General features: G+C 47.0%; 1 protein-coding gene across 1 annotated transcript in view; it reads right to left on the bottom strand.

Annotated features, from left to right (window-relative positions):
- The window catches only part of LOC145353476 (cell adhesion molecule 2-like), a 1,377,372-nt gene that overhangs the window by 61,985 nt on the left and 1,296,336 nt on the right, over positions 1–19,051 (bottom strand). Inside the window, exon 3 of the mRNA XM_080204272.1 lies at positions 8,315–8,464. Coding sequence (XP_080060398.1) covers positions 8,315–8,464 — 150 coding nt within the window. The remainder of the gene's footprint in view (positions 1–8,314; positions 8,465–19,051) is intronic.

Consider the following 19,051-nt stretch of genomic DNA (forward strand, 5'->3'; position numbering starts at 1 on the left):
ATACTTGGCAAATGGAGTTTAATCCAGATAAATGTGAGGTGATGCATTTTGGCCGGAATAATGTAGGGGGGAGTTATATGATAAAGGGTAAGCCTATAAAGAGTATAGAATCGCAGTGAGACCTGGGGGTGCAAGTGCACAAGTCTTTGAAGGTGGCAGTGCAAGTGGAGAGTGTGGTGAAGAAAGCCTATGGTATGTTAGCCTTTATAGGAAGGGGTATAGAGTATAACAGCTGGAGTCTAATGTTGCAGTTGTACAGAACGTTGGTTAGGCCGCATTTAGAGTACTGCGTCCAGGTCTGGTCGCCTTACTACCGGAAGGACGTGGAGACTCTGGAGAGAGTGCAGAGGAGGTTTACCAGGATGTTGCCTGGTATGGAAGGACTGGGGTATGAGGAAAGATTGAGCAAATTGGGGCTCTTTTCCCTTGAAAGACGCCGACTGAGGGGGGATCTAATAGAGGTATATAAGATTATGAAGGGTATAGATAGAGTAAACAGAGGTAAGCTATTTCCTATGTTAGAGACACACAGTACGAGGGACCACAGGCTTAAGGTGAGGGGGGAGAGGTATAACACAGATATTAGAGGGAGATTTTTCACACAGAGGGTAGTGGGGGTATGGAATGCTCTGCCAAGTAAGGTGATGGAGGCAGGCACGCTAGAGTCGTTTAAGAGTAACTTAGACAGGCACATGAGTGGGTTGGAGATGGGTGGATATAGGAGATTATTTTAAATAAGGGTCATTAGCATTGGGGCATCCCTGGTAAGGTAAATGGATATGGTATAATAATAATGTTTTTTCTCTTTTTCATTCACAGGTTATAAGTCGGTCCGCCTCGTGTCCAATGAGGGGCATACACGTGATGTGTCGTACTGGGGCTGCTCTTGGTTGTTCGAGATTGGCCTAGTGCTTCATGTCGTTAGTGTGTGCCTAAACTGGACCAGATACTGGGCAAGACGACAGCTCAGTGACTATCGCTGATTGCTGTGCAGACACATGGATTTGGGCCGGTGTCTGGGGGAGTTTGCGCATTCTCCCCGTGCTTGCGTGGGTTTTCTCCGGGTGCTCCGGTTTCCTCCTACACCCCAAAGATGTGCTATTAGGCTGATTGGAGGTAATAAATTGTCCCTAAATTAGTTTTCCCTCAATGTGGATGGCCATAAAACAATAGATAAGGGTCATGGGTGGAGGGGGGGCCTGGTAATGTTAAGATGGCGGCGTGGGCTCGTTGGGCCGAAGGGCCTGTTTCCAGGGCTGATTTTTGTTCCTTGTTCTTAAAGTTGGGCGGGCAGTTCATTAATTCAATTGAAATGCAGGCAAATACATTGAAAACACCGTTACACTTGTTTCGGGTGCAAAGCGGATCACCGCCATTCCCGGGTTTCGGTAAAGTGACAGCCTGTGCGGACGCGGGCATGGATCGCGTTAATGGCCTCACACCCGACTTTACCATGTTTTCATGTCCGTGGTAAAATTGGGTCCTCGGTGTGGCCTCACCAAGGCCCTGTATAATTACAGCACATCCCTGCTCCTGTACTCAAAACATCTCACTATGAAGGCCAACATCCCATTTACCGCCTGCTGTACCTGCACGCTTACCTTCATTGCACCTTTAACACAATGGAACATCCAAAGATTCTTCACAGAAACATGTTTGAACAACGTACCTTACAGAGCTACAGAGGTGAGGTCAGCCTAGTTAAAAGAGCCTAGTTAAAGAGACGTTGGGAGTCTTAAAGAAGGCAGGTGAGCGAGAGAGATGGCGAGGTTTAGGAAGGGAATTACAGAGCTCGGGGTCCAGGGAGCTGGAGGCAAGGCTGCCTATCGTGGAGCGATTACAGTTGGAGATGCTGAAGAGGACAGAATTAGAGGAGTGCAGAGATTGTGGAGGGTTGAGAGCCTGGAAGAGATTGCAGGGAGGGGCAAGGCCATGAAGGGATCTGAAGACCAGGACCAGGATCAAGACCTTGCTTAATCTGGAGCTAATTTGTTCAGGGAGCACAGGGGGAGAAGGACTTGCTTTAAGTTAGGATTCCAGCAGCACAGGTTTGGGTCAACTGCAGGTTTACAGAGAGTAGAAAGTGGGAAACTAATCAGGAATGTGTTGGAAAGTCCAAAATAAAAATCAGCCCAGAGAAGTTAGGAAACACTTCCCCACATGAAGGTCAGGAGAAGGTTGGAACTTCTGCAAATGGCAATTGATACTGGTTTGATAAATTTTTGTTATAATGTGTAGCAAAGTCGGGGATGTGCGATTAAGCCATAATCCCAAAAAATGGTGGAATAGGTTTGAGAGTGAAATGGCCTCCTCCTGTTCTTGAGCTGGCTTTTCATAAGAAGCAGACTTGTTGATGGGACTTTATCCTCCCAGCCAGCAACTGGTGCAAAAACTCACGAAATCTAATCAAAGAGTTCTCATTTTTGTTTGCGTATTTCTGTACTAATCTTTAAAGAAAGCTGACGCAAAGGCAGGAATCAGGAGAATAGGCAGCAAGAGGTTTTGGGGTAACTGGGGTTCATCCATCCACATCCCAGTTCCATGGATCTGAATCTGAACCTGGTGATTCCCATCCTGATGAGTCTCACTCGATTGAGGAATTGGAGTGAAGTTTGATGCCTTTTATTCTCTGGGCTGAAAGCTGTCCAGGGAAATGTGGAAGATGAATTTCTGCTTTGCCCGCTGTATCCTGACCTTCCTGTTCCTGGCAATTACCATTACCCCACCCAGTGGCTGATAAGGAGTTATTTACACCATCTCCGAGGGTACATTCCCAGTGGATTATGGTTTGAACCACAGGGAATAATGTGTAGAATCACTGTTGCCAATTTTCTCCATCATACTGAAGTAGTGAGTTAGGTCACAGCAGTCTGAGGTTAGTGGGGATTTGCAGTTTGCTCTGCTGGGGTGGTTACACTTCACTGAATGGAATTATCGGTATTTTTCCTGCTGCCATTTCACTTCACAGTGTCCCCCCATCCAATGGGATGCAAGCTGTTTCTTTTCTTTATCCCTTCTCAGCTCTTTATCTTACCTTTGATTACATACGCAGCCTCATAAAACCTCTGCAGCAAAACTCCTGAGAACAGTAACCTTAGTGTGACATTGCAGTGAGTGAGAATGCAGCCTGTTGCTAGCCCAGTACAGTAACAATCCATTCTTTCCCCTGTTGTTACCGCTGGTGTCATGCTTGGTGCACTTCCTATTTTCTGTCTGATTTGACTGAGTGATAAAACTTTGTGTTGAGATGAATGTGGGAGGGATCCTGGTGAAGTAACAAAGCCTCCGGAATTCACACAATGGGTGAGAGGCAGGCTGTTACACGAGGCGCATATTGAGAAGTTGCCTGGACTGCCTTCTGACTAAGCAATGAGCCTCTGTGCTTGTAAATCTCCCAGAAATTCCCCCATAGCTGTGCTCAAAGGACAAATTCTATGCAATTCCCAGCAACCTATTCTTCAACTGATCACTGCATTGTATTAACTGTCCAAAGCGGTCTTTTCATCAAACTTGGAAGCGACAAACTGGAAGAGTTTCACACTCAGCCTAGGCGACTTCAATAGCCCAGTACATTTCATTCTGTTTGAACAGCACACATTCACACTTTCCCACCAAGTACCAGCCCTCCAGACTCCCTCTCACTTTTTTTTAATGGCCCCATTCTTTTGTCTTCAACATCTCAATCGCTGAGTTTCCAGGAGATCTTCATTGCCCTGTGCAGTTATTGATGGGGAAGCTCTGCTTATTTGATGAAAGGTCCTTATACGTGATGGAGAGTCACCGACCAAGTTAATGTCCCAACTTTACCTGACACACTCAGTGCCGTCACTCCAGATACTAACCTTTAACCAAGATCATCAAAATTACGAAGGTTTTTACATATAGAATAGAACACTACAGCACAAACAGGCCCTTCGCCCACAAGTTGTGCCGATCATATCCATACCTACCAGGCCTATCTATAACCCCCAATCCCATTAAATCCCATGTACTCATCCAGAAGTCTTTTAAAAGACCCCAGCGAGTTCGCCTCTACCACCACCAACGGCAGCCGATTCCATTCACTCACCACCCTCTGAGTGAAAAACTTATCCCTGACATCTCCTCTGTACCTGCTCCCCAGCACCTTTTTGACAGAGTGGATGGGGAGAATTCACTTCCATTGGCTGGACAGTCAGTGGCCAGAGGGTCAGAGAGAGAGAGAGGAACAGGTTAAAGGCATCAGTGAATAAACCAGAGGGGAAGATGAGGAGAATTCCAATTCCCCACCTAGCGTGGCACAGTGACACAGTGGGTTAGCACTGCTGTCTCACAGTGCCAGGGACCCGGGTTTGATTCCTGGGGGCACGGTGACACAGTGGGTTAGCACTGCTGTCTCACAGTGTCAGGGACCCGGGTTCGATTCCCGGGGGCACGGTGACACAGTGGGTTAGCACTGCTATCTCACAGCGCCAGGGACCCGGGTTCGATTCCCGGGGGCACGGTGACACAGTGGGTTAGCACTGCTGTCTCACAGCGCCAGGGACCCGGGTTCGATTCCCGGGGGGGGGGCACGGTGACACAGTGGGTTAGCGCTGCTGTCTCACAGCGCCAGGGACCCGGGTTCGATTCCCGGGGGCACGGTGACACAGTGGGTTAGCACTGCTGTCTCACAGTGCCAGGGACCCGGGTTCGATTCCCGGGGGCACAGTGACACAGTGGGTTAGCACTGCTGTGTCACAGTGCCAGGGATCCGGGTTCGATTCCCGGGGTCACGGTGACACAGTGGGTTAGCGCTGCTGTCTCACAGCGCCAGGGACCCGGGTTCGATTCCCGGGGGGCACGGTGACACAGTGGGTTAGCACTGCTGTCTCACAGTGCCAGGGATCCGGGTTCGATTCCCGGGGGCACGGTGACACAGTGGGTTAGCACTGCTGTCTCACAGTGCCAGGGATCCGGGTTCGATTCCTGGGGGCACGGTGACACAGTGGGTTAGCACTGCTGTCTCACAGTGCCAGGGACCCGGGTTCGATTCCCGGTGGGGGCACGGTGACACAGTGGGTTAACACTGCTGTCTCAGCGCCAGGGACCTGGGTTCAATTCCCAGGGGCACGGTGACACAGTGGGTTAGCACTGCTGCCTCACAGCGCCAGGGACCCGGGTTCGATTCCCGAGGGCACGGTGACACAGTGGGTTAGCACTGCTGTCTCACAGTGCCAGGGATCCGGGTTCGATTCCCGAGGGCACGGTGACACAGTGGGTTAGCACTGCTGTCTCACAGTGCCAGGGATCCGGGTTCGATTCCTGGGGGCACGGTGACACAGTGGGTTAGCGCTGCTGTCTCAGCGCCAGGGACCTGGGTTCAATTCCCAGGGGCACGGTGACACAGTGGGTTAGCACTGCCCCCTCACAGCGCCAGGGACCTGGGTTCGATTTCCGAGGGCACGGTGACACAGTGACACAGTGGGTTAGCGCTGCTGTCTCACAGCGCCAGGGACCTGGGTTCGATTCCCAGGGGCACGGTGACACAGTGGGTTAGCACTGCTGTCTCTCAGCGCCAGGGATCCAGGTGACACAGTGGGTTAGCACTGCTGCGTCACAGCACCAGGGACCCGGGTTCGATTCCCGGTTTGAGTCACTGTCTGTGGGATTCTGCACATTCTCCCCGTGTCTGTGTGGGTTTCCTCCCACAGTCTGAAAGCCGTGCTGGTTAGTGTGCATTGGCCGTGCTAAATTCTCCTTCAGTGTACCTGAAAAGGCACAGGAATGTGGCGACTCAGGGAATTTCACAGTAACTTCATTTCAGTGTTAATGTAAGCTACTTGTGACTAATAAATAAACTTTACTTTTAAATTATTTTTCCACAGAGAGTCATTCCGATCTGGGTGCAGTGGACAATGAAATGGATAAATACTTGAAATGAACAATAATTTGCAAGGCTGTGGGGAAAGAATAGGGCAGTGAGATAAACTGGATAACATGTCAAAGAGTTAGCACGGGCTGAATGGGCCAAATGGCCTCTTTTTGTGCTGTCCAGTTTGGAATTCAGGATCAGTTTGGGGTGAGGAGCCAGGTTGGGAATGAGAAATCAGGTGGGATGAAGGATTAATGGGGTGAGGGTAAATTTAGGGCGAGCTTTCAGTTCAGGCCAAGGTGGTCTTTAATGGCGGGGGTTCGATTTGTTAATGGTGGGGTGATGGGATGTTTTTGGATCTTGAGGGGGATCTGCAGCGTGGGAATAGTTTGGGTGAACTGGATTGGGATATTGGGTATAATTTTGAGGAGGGGGGCAATTTAAGGGTCAGTTTGGGGTAAAGAGTCAAGTTGAAGGGTCTGTGAGTGAAACCGAGGAATGATGATGCGGAGCAAGTGTCGGTAGAGGTTAGGATTTGGACATGTTACTGAGTCAAACATACAGCTTATTATCTCTGTCATCAAATCATCTCCTCTCATTCTAGCAGTTACATCACAGTCTATGACAGAGCAGTTAAAATCAGGGATACTAAAGAGGCCAGAATTGGAGGAACAGAGATATTGCAGAGGATTACAGGGCTTGAGGAGATTACAAAGCTAACGGCGGGAGGGGGGGCAGATAATCATGAAGTTATTTGTAAACAAATATCAGAGCTTTAAAACTGAGGCATTATTGCAGTGGGAGCTGCAGGAGGCCAGTGAATGCAGGGGAGGTTTGTGATGGGGCCTTGGTGTGAGATAGAACACAGTAAGCAGAGATATGGGCACTCTCAGGTTAATGCAGGGTGGGGAACGGAAACCAGATAAGACTGCACTGAAATAGTCAAGTCTAGAAGTAACAAAGACATGAGAGATTTTCTGTAGCCTATGAGTTGAGGGAAAGTTGGAGTTGAAGATGTACTGAGGTGGGGATATCGGTCTTAGTGATGCTGGGAAGATCAGATCGGGTTCAAATTAAATATCAAGGTTGTCTCATAAGATGCACTTTTCAGAAGGGAGAATTTTGCAGGAATATTGGGTTATCAGATCGCAATGTGCCTCGCATGAGCTGTTATCTATCTGACACATGTTCAAATATTAATACTCAATTTTGACTCTAAACAAGAATAGCTTAAAAGCAGAAAAACAGCCTGGCATATATATGTTCCAGCAATAAATTCTGTGCTGACAGGATATACAACTTGCAGAGTTAACAAAAATTATCCAGAAACTTTGACTGTCAAGTCCAGCAAGTTTTCTGCTATTCTCAGTATAAACCTGGCAGTGTCAGTACACAGGAACAGGAGGAAGCCTGTTTCACCATGCCTCAGTTTCATTCACCTGCCTTTGTAACACATCTTTGTTATAAAGCTGGTATATTTGACAGGAAGCTGAACTTGTTACAGAAATCCCGAGTAAAACAAGGAAAAGCAGGATATTTTCCTGAATGTCAATGTCGCTGGAGAATAATATCCAATGAAAACTTTAGCAATCTTACAGATAATACCATCTTTGATCTGCTCACAATACAGTCACACAATAAACATTCCAACAATGAACACAATTAACATCACCAAGCTTCTGTTCATTGCAAAAATAGATGCTTGAGATAGCCCAGTAACAGGAGTTCTGAGAGACCCACTGGTGGCTAGATGGAGCTTGGGGATAGTGGAGAAGCTGAGAGGGCGGATTGAGGGATACAGGGGCAAGGTGAGAGGTGGGATTGAGGGATACGAGGAGAAGATGAGAGGTGGGATTGAGGGATACGAGGAGAAGGTGAGAGGTGGGATTGAGGGATACGAGGAGAAGGTGAGAGGTGGGATTGAGGGATACGGGGAGAAGGTGAGAGGTGGGATTGAGGGATACGGGGGGAAGGTGAGAGGTGGGATTGAGGGATATGGGGGGAAGGTGAGAGGTGGGATTGAGGGATATGGGGAGAAGGTGAGAGGTGGGATTGAGGGATGGGGGGGGGGGGGGGGAGGCGATCATCATCATCTGATGAAGGAGCAGCGCTCCGAAAGCTCGTGCTACCAAATAAACCTTTTGGACTTTAACCTGGTGTTGTGAGACTTCTTACTGTGTTCTCCCCTTTGCGGGGCAGAGCGGACTGCTGCTGGTTTAACCTGAGGATCAGCACACCTCAGGTGTGGAGCAAGATTGAAAAGAGGGGGCTTCCATGACAGCCGGCCTGTTTAATTATCTATAGGGGGCAAATGAAATCCATTTAACATTGTTCCAGAAAAGCAGACAAATTCTCTTGTCCTGGGATGTGTTACACTCGCTCACGTTCTAACCTCATCGTGAGGCTTTATATTAACGGCTGGAATGAGAAGGGGAACAAAACACGACAGATCCATCCCGAGTATCACAACCATTAAATTACCTTTCTTATCATCAAAATAGAGAGTCTGCTGTGCTGGGTTTGACCACTGGAGGGAGGTGTTGTCATTTTGGTCCACCTTGCAGGTCAGTGTTGCAGTCCCTCCCTCCACTGCTGTCACATTCTGGGTCAGTGGAGACTGTGCCTGACTGCCTGTCAGTGAGAGACACAGAGACAGTGATTAAAAAGATACTTTACTACCTGACCAGCAATCACTCACATCACATCACACCTCCTGTAACTGCTTGGCTCCCAATCTCACTGGGTTTTAGCTGGGAAGGTTCTCTGTGTGGTGGCAGTCTGAGGATGTTTGCAGTGGGTTATTTCCCAGCCAGAGGTTGGCACCTTTCCCCGGTGAATGGGGAGGGAGCTGCTCTCTCTCACAGAGCTGCTTGGATTCCCGTTCTGTGCACCATTCCCCTGCATAATGCAACACGAAGCAGCAAACATTGCTGATCTGTGCGAGCTCACACACATTGGAGTCTTTTCCAGCAGGTGTCAGTGGAACCCTCACTGGGGAGAAAGCAGCTTGCTAACAACATGTTTAAAAGAAGCCATTGGGAAAGAAGGAGACTGTTTAATAGCTACCCAGTAACAGATTTACTCTCCAATTAAATCTCCCTTTCCACATCCTGATTCACTGTGTAATATTAACACTGCCATTTTCATTTAAAGAACTTGCATTTATCTGGCTCCTATCCTGCGTGAAACATGCCAAGATACTGAGTCAAAGAAAGACATGTTAGACTGGTGACCAAGAGGTGGGTCTGAAGGAATCTCTTACACACCCAAGATGCCTTCCACAAGCTCACCAGAAGGTGCCCCCCTCCCTGTTCAGGCCAGGCACCCTGTATTTCCATTAATTCATCTCCTCGGGAATCCCGACTCACTCGGAGTGAATTCGAGGATGGAGGAAACCTCCAGCTGTCAGGGAACCCAGGACAGTGAATGAGTCCCAGTCTCACAAACAGGTCAACAGATTCAGCATCAATGCAAAGATTACCATCCTCGTTAGGCCGAACGATTGGAGTAATAAGATCCTGAGGAGGAGGCTTTGTTGTTTGTATTGAAGTTGAGGATCTTTGGCAGGCTATAGGGCAGAGATATCCCTGTGTATTTCTCCCAGTACATCACTAACTGATCAGAGAAATGATAGGTTTGAAAACACTTTTTTTAGTTTGCACTGTGACTAAGCTGCTGCTCAAAGATAGGCCTTTGGATGTTTGCACAGTGACTTGTGATCATTGACAAGGCTGCAAAATGTGACATCAGACCAATTAGCAGCCCAATGCCAGCTATATCCACCTCAAACTCTCATCTTCTATCACAGCAAGTATTTTTCTAAGGGTCTCACTCACATTGCTATAATTTCAGCTGACTGAACAAGTCAGATCCCAGGGTGGAACCAGCTTGATAGATCCTAACCTTTAATATTTGTTTGGAAATGTACGGGGCAGTTACTGAACAGAGTCACAGGAGTCTGCTGATGTACTTTCAACAAAATAATAAAACATTTATTAAACAAGAATAAATGAACATTTTCACCACAACTATACCTTTACAGATATATACAAATTTGTAAGGATAATACAAGTTACAAAATCAATGTCATACTTTAATGTCTCAGTAAGGACTCAGTCCATGTAAATCCATGGGTGACCTGTGGGCAGACACCCCACACTCTGAAACCAAGTGAGAGATATCACCCAAAACAACTTCTATGGGTTGCCCATCAGCTCCCTTCCCACCCTGACACCCCACACCCCCAGATGTTTATCACACTGTGTGCCATCTGATCTCACAGAAGTTTAAGTTTCCAATCTCCACCCCTCAAGAACGTCCCTTGGAATTTCCTCCCAGACTTTCACTTAGACACCTTCCAAGAATCCACCTCCAGAATTTCACTCTCTCCTAGTGTCTCTCTCTTTCTCCCTGGATTGCCTTCCTGTTGTTTGGCTCTTTAACGCCACCCCGCTCTCCGTCCTTGGCCATTTGCAATATTCTAACAAGCCCCGATGCAAACTGGAGGAGCAGCATCTCAACATCCCATTGGGCACTTTACAGCCTTCCAAACTGAACACTGAGTTCAACAACTTCAGATACATCCGGAAAGGATATTTTCTATGGTACATCTGATTAAAATTAGTGAGAGTTGTAGCTGACAATTCCTTAACCCCCTGAGAAAGTAGAGGCATTGGTGGGCTTTTGAACTATAGTGTCAGCATGGGGGGGGACCAGGACAGGTTGTTAGTGATCTGGACACCCAGAAACTTGAAGCTCTCAACCATTTCCATTTCATCATCCTTGATGTAGACAGGTGCATGTTCCCACTACACTTCCTGAAGTCGATGACAATCTCTTTCATTTTACTAATGTTGAGGAGAGATTATTGTTGCTGCACCAATTCACCAGATTCTTGTGTGGCTGCAGAGGACAGAGCTCTGACTAGGAATATATGAGCTTCTATAGCAAGGTTAGTGAGCCTCTAACAAAAACACAACATGCTGGAAAATCTCAGCTGGTCCGACAGCATGAAGGCAGAGAGAATAGAGCCAGTGTTTCGAGTCTGGATGACCCTTCGTCAGACCCTCTGTGTCTTTTCACAGTCTCTCAGATACTCAGTCATGTCAACACAGCATCATTGCTTCACAGGCCCATAGTAAAGAGTTATAAACCTTCAACTGTCTCAGGATCTCCTGGCTTCTTACAAGCCTGTTTTGCCTACTGTTTTCTCTCTTTAAATTGGAGCCTTTTCCTCTGCTCCTTTCTTTAACGTCACTGAACAGGCCTTGTTTTTGGTCTCTGTCCTTGTTCGTTCACATATTGTCATCTTGGGACCTTTTCTTGTTGCTCCCTGGTTTCTGGAGACTCCTTCTTCAGTTTGGGACTTGCTCTCCGTCCCCTTCCTGTCCTGTCTGTTCTGGCATCTTCTACCAGCTAATTCTAACTTGTTTATTTTTGTCTGCGTGGGTCCCTGTTGCTAGGCAATATCATAGTTTTTTTCTCTCTTCAAGGATCAGAAAACTTCATTCAAATGTAGGCATCTTTTAAAGTGAAACCAAAACTTATGTTCCTCTTTTCTTAACACACAAATGCAGAACTAGAAATTAAACATAAAGTGAAAATTTCCACTTAAATCTATAGCTCATTCCTAACATACAAAAATACAAATACAACTTCCACTGGGCTCCATAAGAGTAACATGAGTCAAAAGCCATAAACCGAAACCACACAACCACAAAACCTTTCTGATTAAACCTCATGGATACCAGACCAAAAATGCGGAGAAAACTCATTGAAAGGTGCAGTTTTGCTGCATCATGTCTAATTTTAATCAATCACACAATCCCTAGGCAAATAAAAACTGGTTTGCCTGAATTCCTGTTCTGTATTCAGGCAGAATTGCCCCTTCTTTATGACCGATAGTCGCATCCTCCTCTAAATATAGAGGCCCTTAATATTTAAAGGGCAATAATTCCCCTTTAAATATAAATCTGACTCTGCAAATGTTTTATTCACGGGGCTCAAGGCATTCTGTGTTGGGCATGCCAACCATACATACCATGAGGACTCAGGATTACCCCTGCAAGCACAGTACCATGTTATATACAGAGTAAAGCTCCCTCTCCACTGTCCCCCATCAAACACTCCCAGGACAGGTACAGCACGGGGTTATATACAGAGTAAAGCTCCCCCTACACTGTCCCTCCATCAAACACTCCCAGGACAGGTACAGCACGGGGTTAGATACAGAGTAAAGCTCCCCCTACACTGTCCCTCCATCAAACACTCCCAGGACAGGTACAGCACAGGGTTAGATACAGAGTAAAGCTCCCCCTACACTGTCCCCATCAAACACTCCCAGGACAGGTACAGCACGGGGTTAGATACAGAGTAAAGCTCCCTCTACACTGTCCCCATCAAACACTCCCAGGACAGGTACAGCACAGGGTTAGATACAGAGTATAGCTCCCCCTACACTGTCCCCATCAAACACTCCCAGGACAGGTACAGCACGGGGTTATATACAGAGTAAAGCTCCCTCTACACTGTCCCTCCATCAAACACTCCCAGGACAGGTACAGCACAGGGTTAGATACAGAGTAAAGCTCCCCCTACACTGTCCCCATCAAACACTCCCAGGACAGGTACAGCACGGGGTTAGATACAGAGTAAAGCTCCCTCTACACTGTCCCCATCAAACACTCCCAGGACAGGTACAGCACGGGGTTAGATAGAGAGTAAAGCTCCCTCTGCACTGTCCCCCCATCAAACACTCCCAGGACAGGTACAGCACGGGGTTAGATACAGAGTAAAGCTCCCTCTACACTGACCCCATCAAACACTCCCAGGACAGGTACAGCAGGGGGTTAGATACAGAGTAAAGCTCCCTCTACACTGTCCCCCAACAAACACTCCCGGGGGAGGTACAGCACAGGGTTAGATACAGAGTAAAGCTCCCTCTACACTGTCCCTCCATCAAACACTCCCAGGACAGGTACAGCACAGGGTTAGATACAGAGTAAAGCTCCCCCTACACTGTCCCCATCAAACACTCCCAGGACAGGTACAGCACGGGGTTAGATACAGAGTAAAGCTCCCTCTACACTGTCCCCATCAAACTACTCCCAGGACAGGTACAGCACGGGGTTAGATACAGAGTAAAGCTCCCTCTACACTGTCCCCCCATCAAACACTCCCAGGACAGGTACAGCACGGGGTTAGATACAGAGTAAAGCTCCCTCTACACTGTCCCCATCAAACACTCCCAGGACAGGTACAGCACAGGGTTAGATACAGAGTAAAGCTCCCTCTACACTGTCCCCGTCAAACACTCCCAGGACAGGTACAGCACGGGGTTAGATACAGAGTAAAGCTCCCTCTACACTGTCCCCCATCAAACACTCCCAGGGCAGGTACAACACGGGGTTAGATACAGAGTAAAGCTCCCTCTACACTGTCCCCCTTCAAACACTCCCAGGGCAGGTACAACACGGGGTTAGATACAGAGTAAAGCTCCCTCTACACTGTCCCCCCATCAAACACTCCCAGGACAGGTACAACACGGGGTTAGATACAGAGTAAAGCTCCCTCTACACTGTCCCCATCAAACACTCCCAGGACAGGTACAACACGGGGTTAGATACAGAGTAAAGCTCCCTCTACACTGTCCCCATCAAACACTCCCAGGACAGGTACAGCACAGGGTTAGATACAGAGTAAAGCTCCCTCTACACTGTCCCCATCAAACACTCCCAGGACAGGTACAGCACAGGGTTAGATACAGAGTAAAGCTCCCTCTACACTGTCCCCATCAAACACTCCCAGGGCAGGTACAACATGGCGTTAGATATGGTGTAAAGCTCTCTCTACACTGTCTGCATGATAATTTTGGACAACATTATATGCAATGTTTGTTTAATTTTGGTTACACTATCTGTGCTCAGCTGTACCAAAGTGAAACTCCTACAGAAGCAAGTGGGAGCAAAAAGTCAAATGTTTGCAGTGGGAGAGAGATGATCTGCTTCTGAAATCTTCATTGTATTTGCTCCAGTTAAAACCTGGCAAAATAAATAATTGTATTCAGAGGCAGGGAAGGGATAAGTGATGGAAATGGAATTGGACAAGGTGCTTATTGGACAAGGTGTTTATTGTTCACTGTGATAACATCTGAATTCTAGAATTGCTTCAAAAAACAAACAACAGTTCTGGTAATTTTAGGTTCAATTAGTAATCACTGAGCATAAAGGATACAGAACTGGACTTAATGCACCATTATCATTCACCGCTTCAATCCACTTAAAGTTCATCCTTGACACACTCGCAGAGAAACATTACAAAACACTTCAAATTTATCCCAATCACACTGAATGCATTTGCTGGGGAATTTACAAAAGGAAAGCATTAATCAGCAGCTCGAGTCCACAGCATCTTTTCCTCCTCCGTTAATTTTGGTAGAACAGAACTTGACTATTGCTGAGAAAAGAGACATGCTGTCGAAACTTTTTGTCTTGCATTCATCAGGACTGCTCATAAAAGTACCATCCTCTGGGCCACTGCTCTCACCCCCTCCCCTCTCTCCCACAACCAGGATAGGGTTCCCCTTGGCTTCACTTTTCACCCCACCAGCCTCCGCATTCAAAGGATCATCCTCCTCCATTTCCACCAACTCCAACATGATGCCACTACTCAACACATCTTCCCCTCTCTCCCCCTGTCAGCATTCTGCAGGGACCAGGGACGCCCTGGTTCATTGCCCTATCACACCCAACACCTCACCCCATGCCCACAGCACCTTCCCAATGCAATCTTAGAAGGTGCAGCTCCTGCCCCGTTACCTCCTCCCTGCTCACTGTCTCAGGTCCTAAACACTCCTTCCAGGTGAAGCAGTGCATCATATGCACCTCCTCCAACCTGGTCTGTTGCATTTGCCACTCCCAATGCGGTCTACTCTACAGCAGAAAGACCAAATGCAGACTGGGTGACCACTTTGCTGAATACCTTCAGTCTGTCCGCAAGCAGGACCCAGACCTTTCTGTCGCTTCGACACCATCCTGCTCTCCTGCCCACATGTCCGTCCTTGGCCTTTTGCACTGTTCTAGCGAACCACAACACAAGCTGGAGGAACAGCACCTCATCTTCCAGTTGGGCAGTTTCGATTGAATATTGAATTCAACAACTTCAGAGCATGAACTCTCCCCTCCACCTTCACCTCATTTCCGTTTATTCCATTTCATTCTGTTTCTTCGTGTCGCCTCACTCATCCATTTTTATCATCCTTCTTTCTCTCTTTTATTTTTCTGCTACTCCATTCCCACTCTCTGTCCTGCTCTCCCCACCTCCACCCCCCCAGTGCGCCCCCACCCCTGCCTTCAAATCAACTACTGTAACAATCTGGAGCTCCATTCTGCCATTCACGTATTCCAATCCCTTAGTGGACACATTTAACACCTTCTCATCCATCTTTATCCTCATTTACATTCCCTTTGTCCTATTACCCCCAACACCCACCCTCATAAATCTTTTCTGATCTTCTTTACTCTTAGCTCTGACGAAGGGTCATCCAGACTCGAAACACTGGCTCTATTCTCTCTGCCTCGATGCTGTCGGACCAGCTGAGATTTTCCAGCATGTTGTGTTTTTGTTAGAGGCTCACTAACCTTGCTATAGAAGCTCATATATTCCTAGTCAGAGCTCTGTCCTCTGCAGCCACACAAGAATCTGGTGAATTGGTGCAGCAACAATAATCTCTCCTCAACATTAGTAAAATGAAAGAGATTGTCATCGACTTCAGGAAGTGTAGTGGGAACATGCACCTGTCTACATCAAAGATGATGAAATGGAAATGGTTGAGAGCTTCAAGTTTCTGGGTGTCCAGATCACTAACAACCTGTCCTGGTCCCCCCCATGCTGACACTATAGTTCAAAAGCCCACCAATGCCTCGACTTTCTCAGGGGGTTAAGGAATTGTCAGCTACAACTCTCACTAATTTTAATCAGATGTACCATAGAAAATATCCTTTCCGGATGTATCACAGCTTGGGATGGCTCCTACTCTGCCCAAGACCGCAAGGAATTAAAAAGAATTGTGAATCACGCCCAATCCATCACTCAGCATTGCCTCCCATTCATTGACTCTGCCTACACTTCCTGCTGTCTCGGCAAAGCAGTCAGCATAATTAAGAACCCTACATACCCCGAATATTCTCTTTCCCAGCTTTTTCCATTTGGAAAAAGGTACAAAAGTCCAAAAACATGTACCAACCGACTCAAGAACAGCTCCTTCCCTGATACCATCAGACTTTTGAATGATCCTATCATATATTAAGTCGATCTTTCTCTTCATCCTAGCTATGACTAGGATTTCCCAATAGATGTGACAATAATAAATCAATCAACAAGCCTAGACAATGTACACTTCTTTGAATTAAGCAAATGCATGGGGGTTAATAGTTCCCTGGCGGATTCTCCATGGCAATGCCTCGAACAATGACTGTCAACTAATCAGCACCCTTTTCTCATGTCAGATATAATCTGTTCCTCCCTCTGAAATTTGCTATTCTTACATTTGTTCTGTTGACTCCTGGATCACAAGCTTTAACAGCATGTCTCTAAATACCAGGTGCCCCACAGGGATGATATTGGAATCTTGGCTAATATTAATATTCTCCCAGTCTGAAGGAACATTCCAGCTTCACTGAGCGATTAAAGAACTTGTTTCATTTCCTAAAAGATTAATCTGGATCACCAGCTCTCACCCTGATTTTATCTCAAGTTAGAAACTTATTGTTCTTATTAGCAACAGTATTTCTGTTAACAGCACCGCAGAGCACTGCCTTTCACACATCTGAAAGTGTAAAGACTGATGTTACATATTGGTTTACCTTAGTCCAGTCTGGCCAAAGTGCCCTTCAGGATCACAGAATCATAGAACTGTTACTTTGGACAGAGAAACGGTATTATTTAAATGGTGCTAGAATGGAAAATGTACAAAGGGAGCTGGGTGACCGAGTACACCAGTCACTCAAAGCAAGCATACAGGTGCAGTACACAGTTGGGAAAGTAAATGGTATGAATTGTCCTTCACTGCAAGTGACGTTCAGTACAGAGGAAAGGATGTCTCATTGCAGCTGTCCAGGGTCCTGGTGAGCCCACAGCTGAAGGATTGTGTACAGTTTTGCTCTCTTTACCTAAGAAAGGATATACTTGCCCGAGGAAGTGCAGCAAAGGTTCACCAGATTGGTTTCTGGGTGGCAGCATTGTTATATGAGGAAAGATTGGATTGACTGGCCTGTATTCACTGGAATTTAGAAGAATGAGACAGAGTCTAATTGAAACGTATAAAATTCTGTCAGGGTTGGATGGACTGGAAATGGGGACAATGTTCCCCCCGGCTGGGGCGGGGTTTGGAATAAGGAGTCATGGTCTCAGGACAGGCCATTTAGGACTGAGATAAGGAGACATTTCTGGTGAACCTGTGGGATTCTCTACCACAGGAAGCTGGAGGTCAAATCACTGGATACACTTTTGAAGGAAGCCAATAGATTTCTAGAGTCGAACAGTCCCAAGGGGAGAAGGGGATATGGTGCTGAGATACTGGGTCAGCCATGATCACACTGAATGGTGGAGCAGGCTGCACAATAGCTCCTTCTGCTTTCGATGTTACATTGCAGAAGGAGACCATTCAGCCCATCGTGTCCATGCCAGCTCTTTGATATCGTTCCAGTATTAACCCCCTAACCTTACACATTCTTTCATTTCAGATAACAATCAAATTCCCTTCTGGATGCCTCAGTTGGATCTGCCACAGGCATACTCTCAAGCAGAGCATTTTAGACTCTAACCACTCACTCTGAAAAATATTTCGCTGTTGCTTCTTTCACCTTCAATCTGTGTCCTCTTGTTATAGAACATAGAACAGTACAGCACAGTACAGGCCCGTCGGCCCCCAATGTTGTGCTGAGCTATGTCCAATCCCAAGATCAAGCTATCCCACTCCCTATCATTCTGGAGTGCTCCATGTGCCTATCCAATAACTGCTTGAAAGTTCCTAAAGTGTCCGAGTCCACTATCACAGCAGGCAGTGTATTCCATACCCCAACCACTCTCTGAGTAAAGAATCTACCTCGGACATCCCTCCTATATCTCCCACCATGAACCTTATAGTTATGCCCCCTAGTAACAGCTACATCCACCCGAGGAAATAGTCTCTGCACGTCCACTCTATCGATCCCTCTCATTATCTTATAAACCTCTATTAAGTCGCCTCTCATCCTCCTCCACTCCAAAGAGAAAAGCCCCAGCTCCCTCAACCTTTCCTCATAAGACCTACCCTCCAAACCAGGCAGCATCCTGGTAAATCTCCTCTGCACTCTCTCCAATGCTTCCACATCCTTCTTATAGTGAGGTAACCAGAACTGCACACAATATTCCAAATGTAGTCTCACCAAGGTCCTGTACAGTTGCAGCATAACCCCACGGCTCCTAAACCCAAACCCCCAGTTAATAAACGCTAACACGCTATAGGCCTTCTTCATGGCTCTATCCACTTGAGTGGCAACCTTCAGAGATCTGTGGATATGAACCCCAAGATCTCTCTGTTCCTCCACATTCCTCAGAACCCTGCCGTTGACCCTGTAATCTGCATTCAAGTTTGTCCTACCAAAATGAATCACCTCACACTTATCAGGGTTAAACTCCATCTGCCACTTTTCAGCCCAGCTCTGCATCCTATCAGTGTCTCTTTGCAGCCTACAAGAGCCCTCCACCTCATCCACTACTCCACCAATCTTGGTGTCATCAGCAAATTTACTAACCCACCCTTCAGCCCCCTCTTCCAAGTCATTGATAAAAATCACAAATAGCAGAGGATCCAGCACTGACCCCTGTGGTACACCGCTGGGAACTGGCCTCCAGTCTGAAAATTTTCCCTCCACCACCACCCTCTGTCTTCTAAGAGATACAGTAAGAAGTCTGACAACACGAGGTTAAAGTCCAACCAATTTATTCGATAGTTAACTCACAAGCTTTCGGGGTTTGCCCCTTCATCACATGATTTCTTACTGTGTATACCCCAGTCCAACGCCGGCATTTCCACATCATGACTTCTATGAGACAGCCAGTTACTTATCCAATTGGCCAAATTTCCTTCTATCCCACACCTTACCTTCTTCATGAGCCGACCATGGGGCACCTTATCAAATGCCTTACTAAAATCCATGTATACAACATCAACTGCTC

This window comes from Carcharhinus amblyrhynchos, chromosome 15 (assembly GCF_965287045.1).
Source record: "Carcharhinus amblyrhynchos chromosome 15, sCarAmb.v2.hapA, whole genome shotgun sequence".
In the NCBI taxonomy this organism is placed as follows: Eukaryota; Metazoa; Chordata; class Chondrichthyes; order Carcharhiniformes; family Carcharhinidae; genus Carcharhinus; species Carcharhinus amblyrhynchos.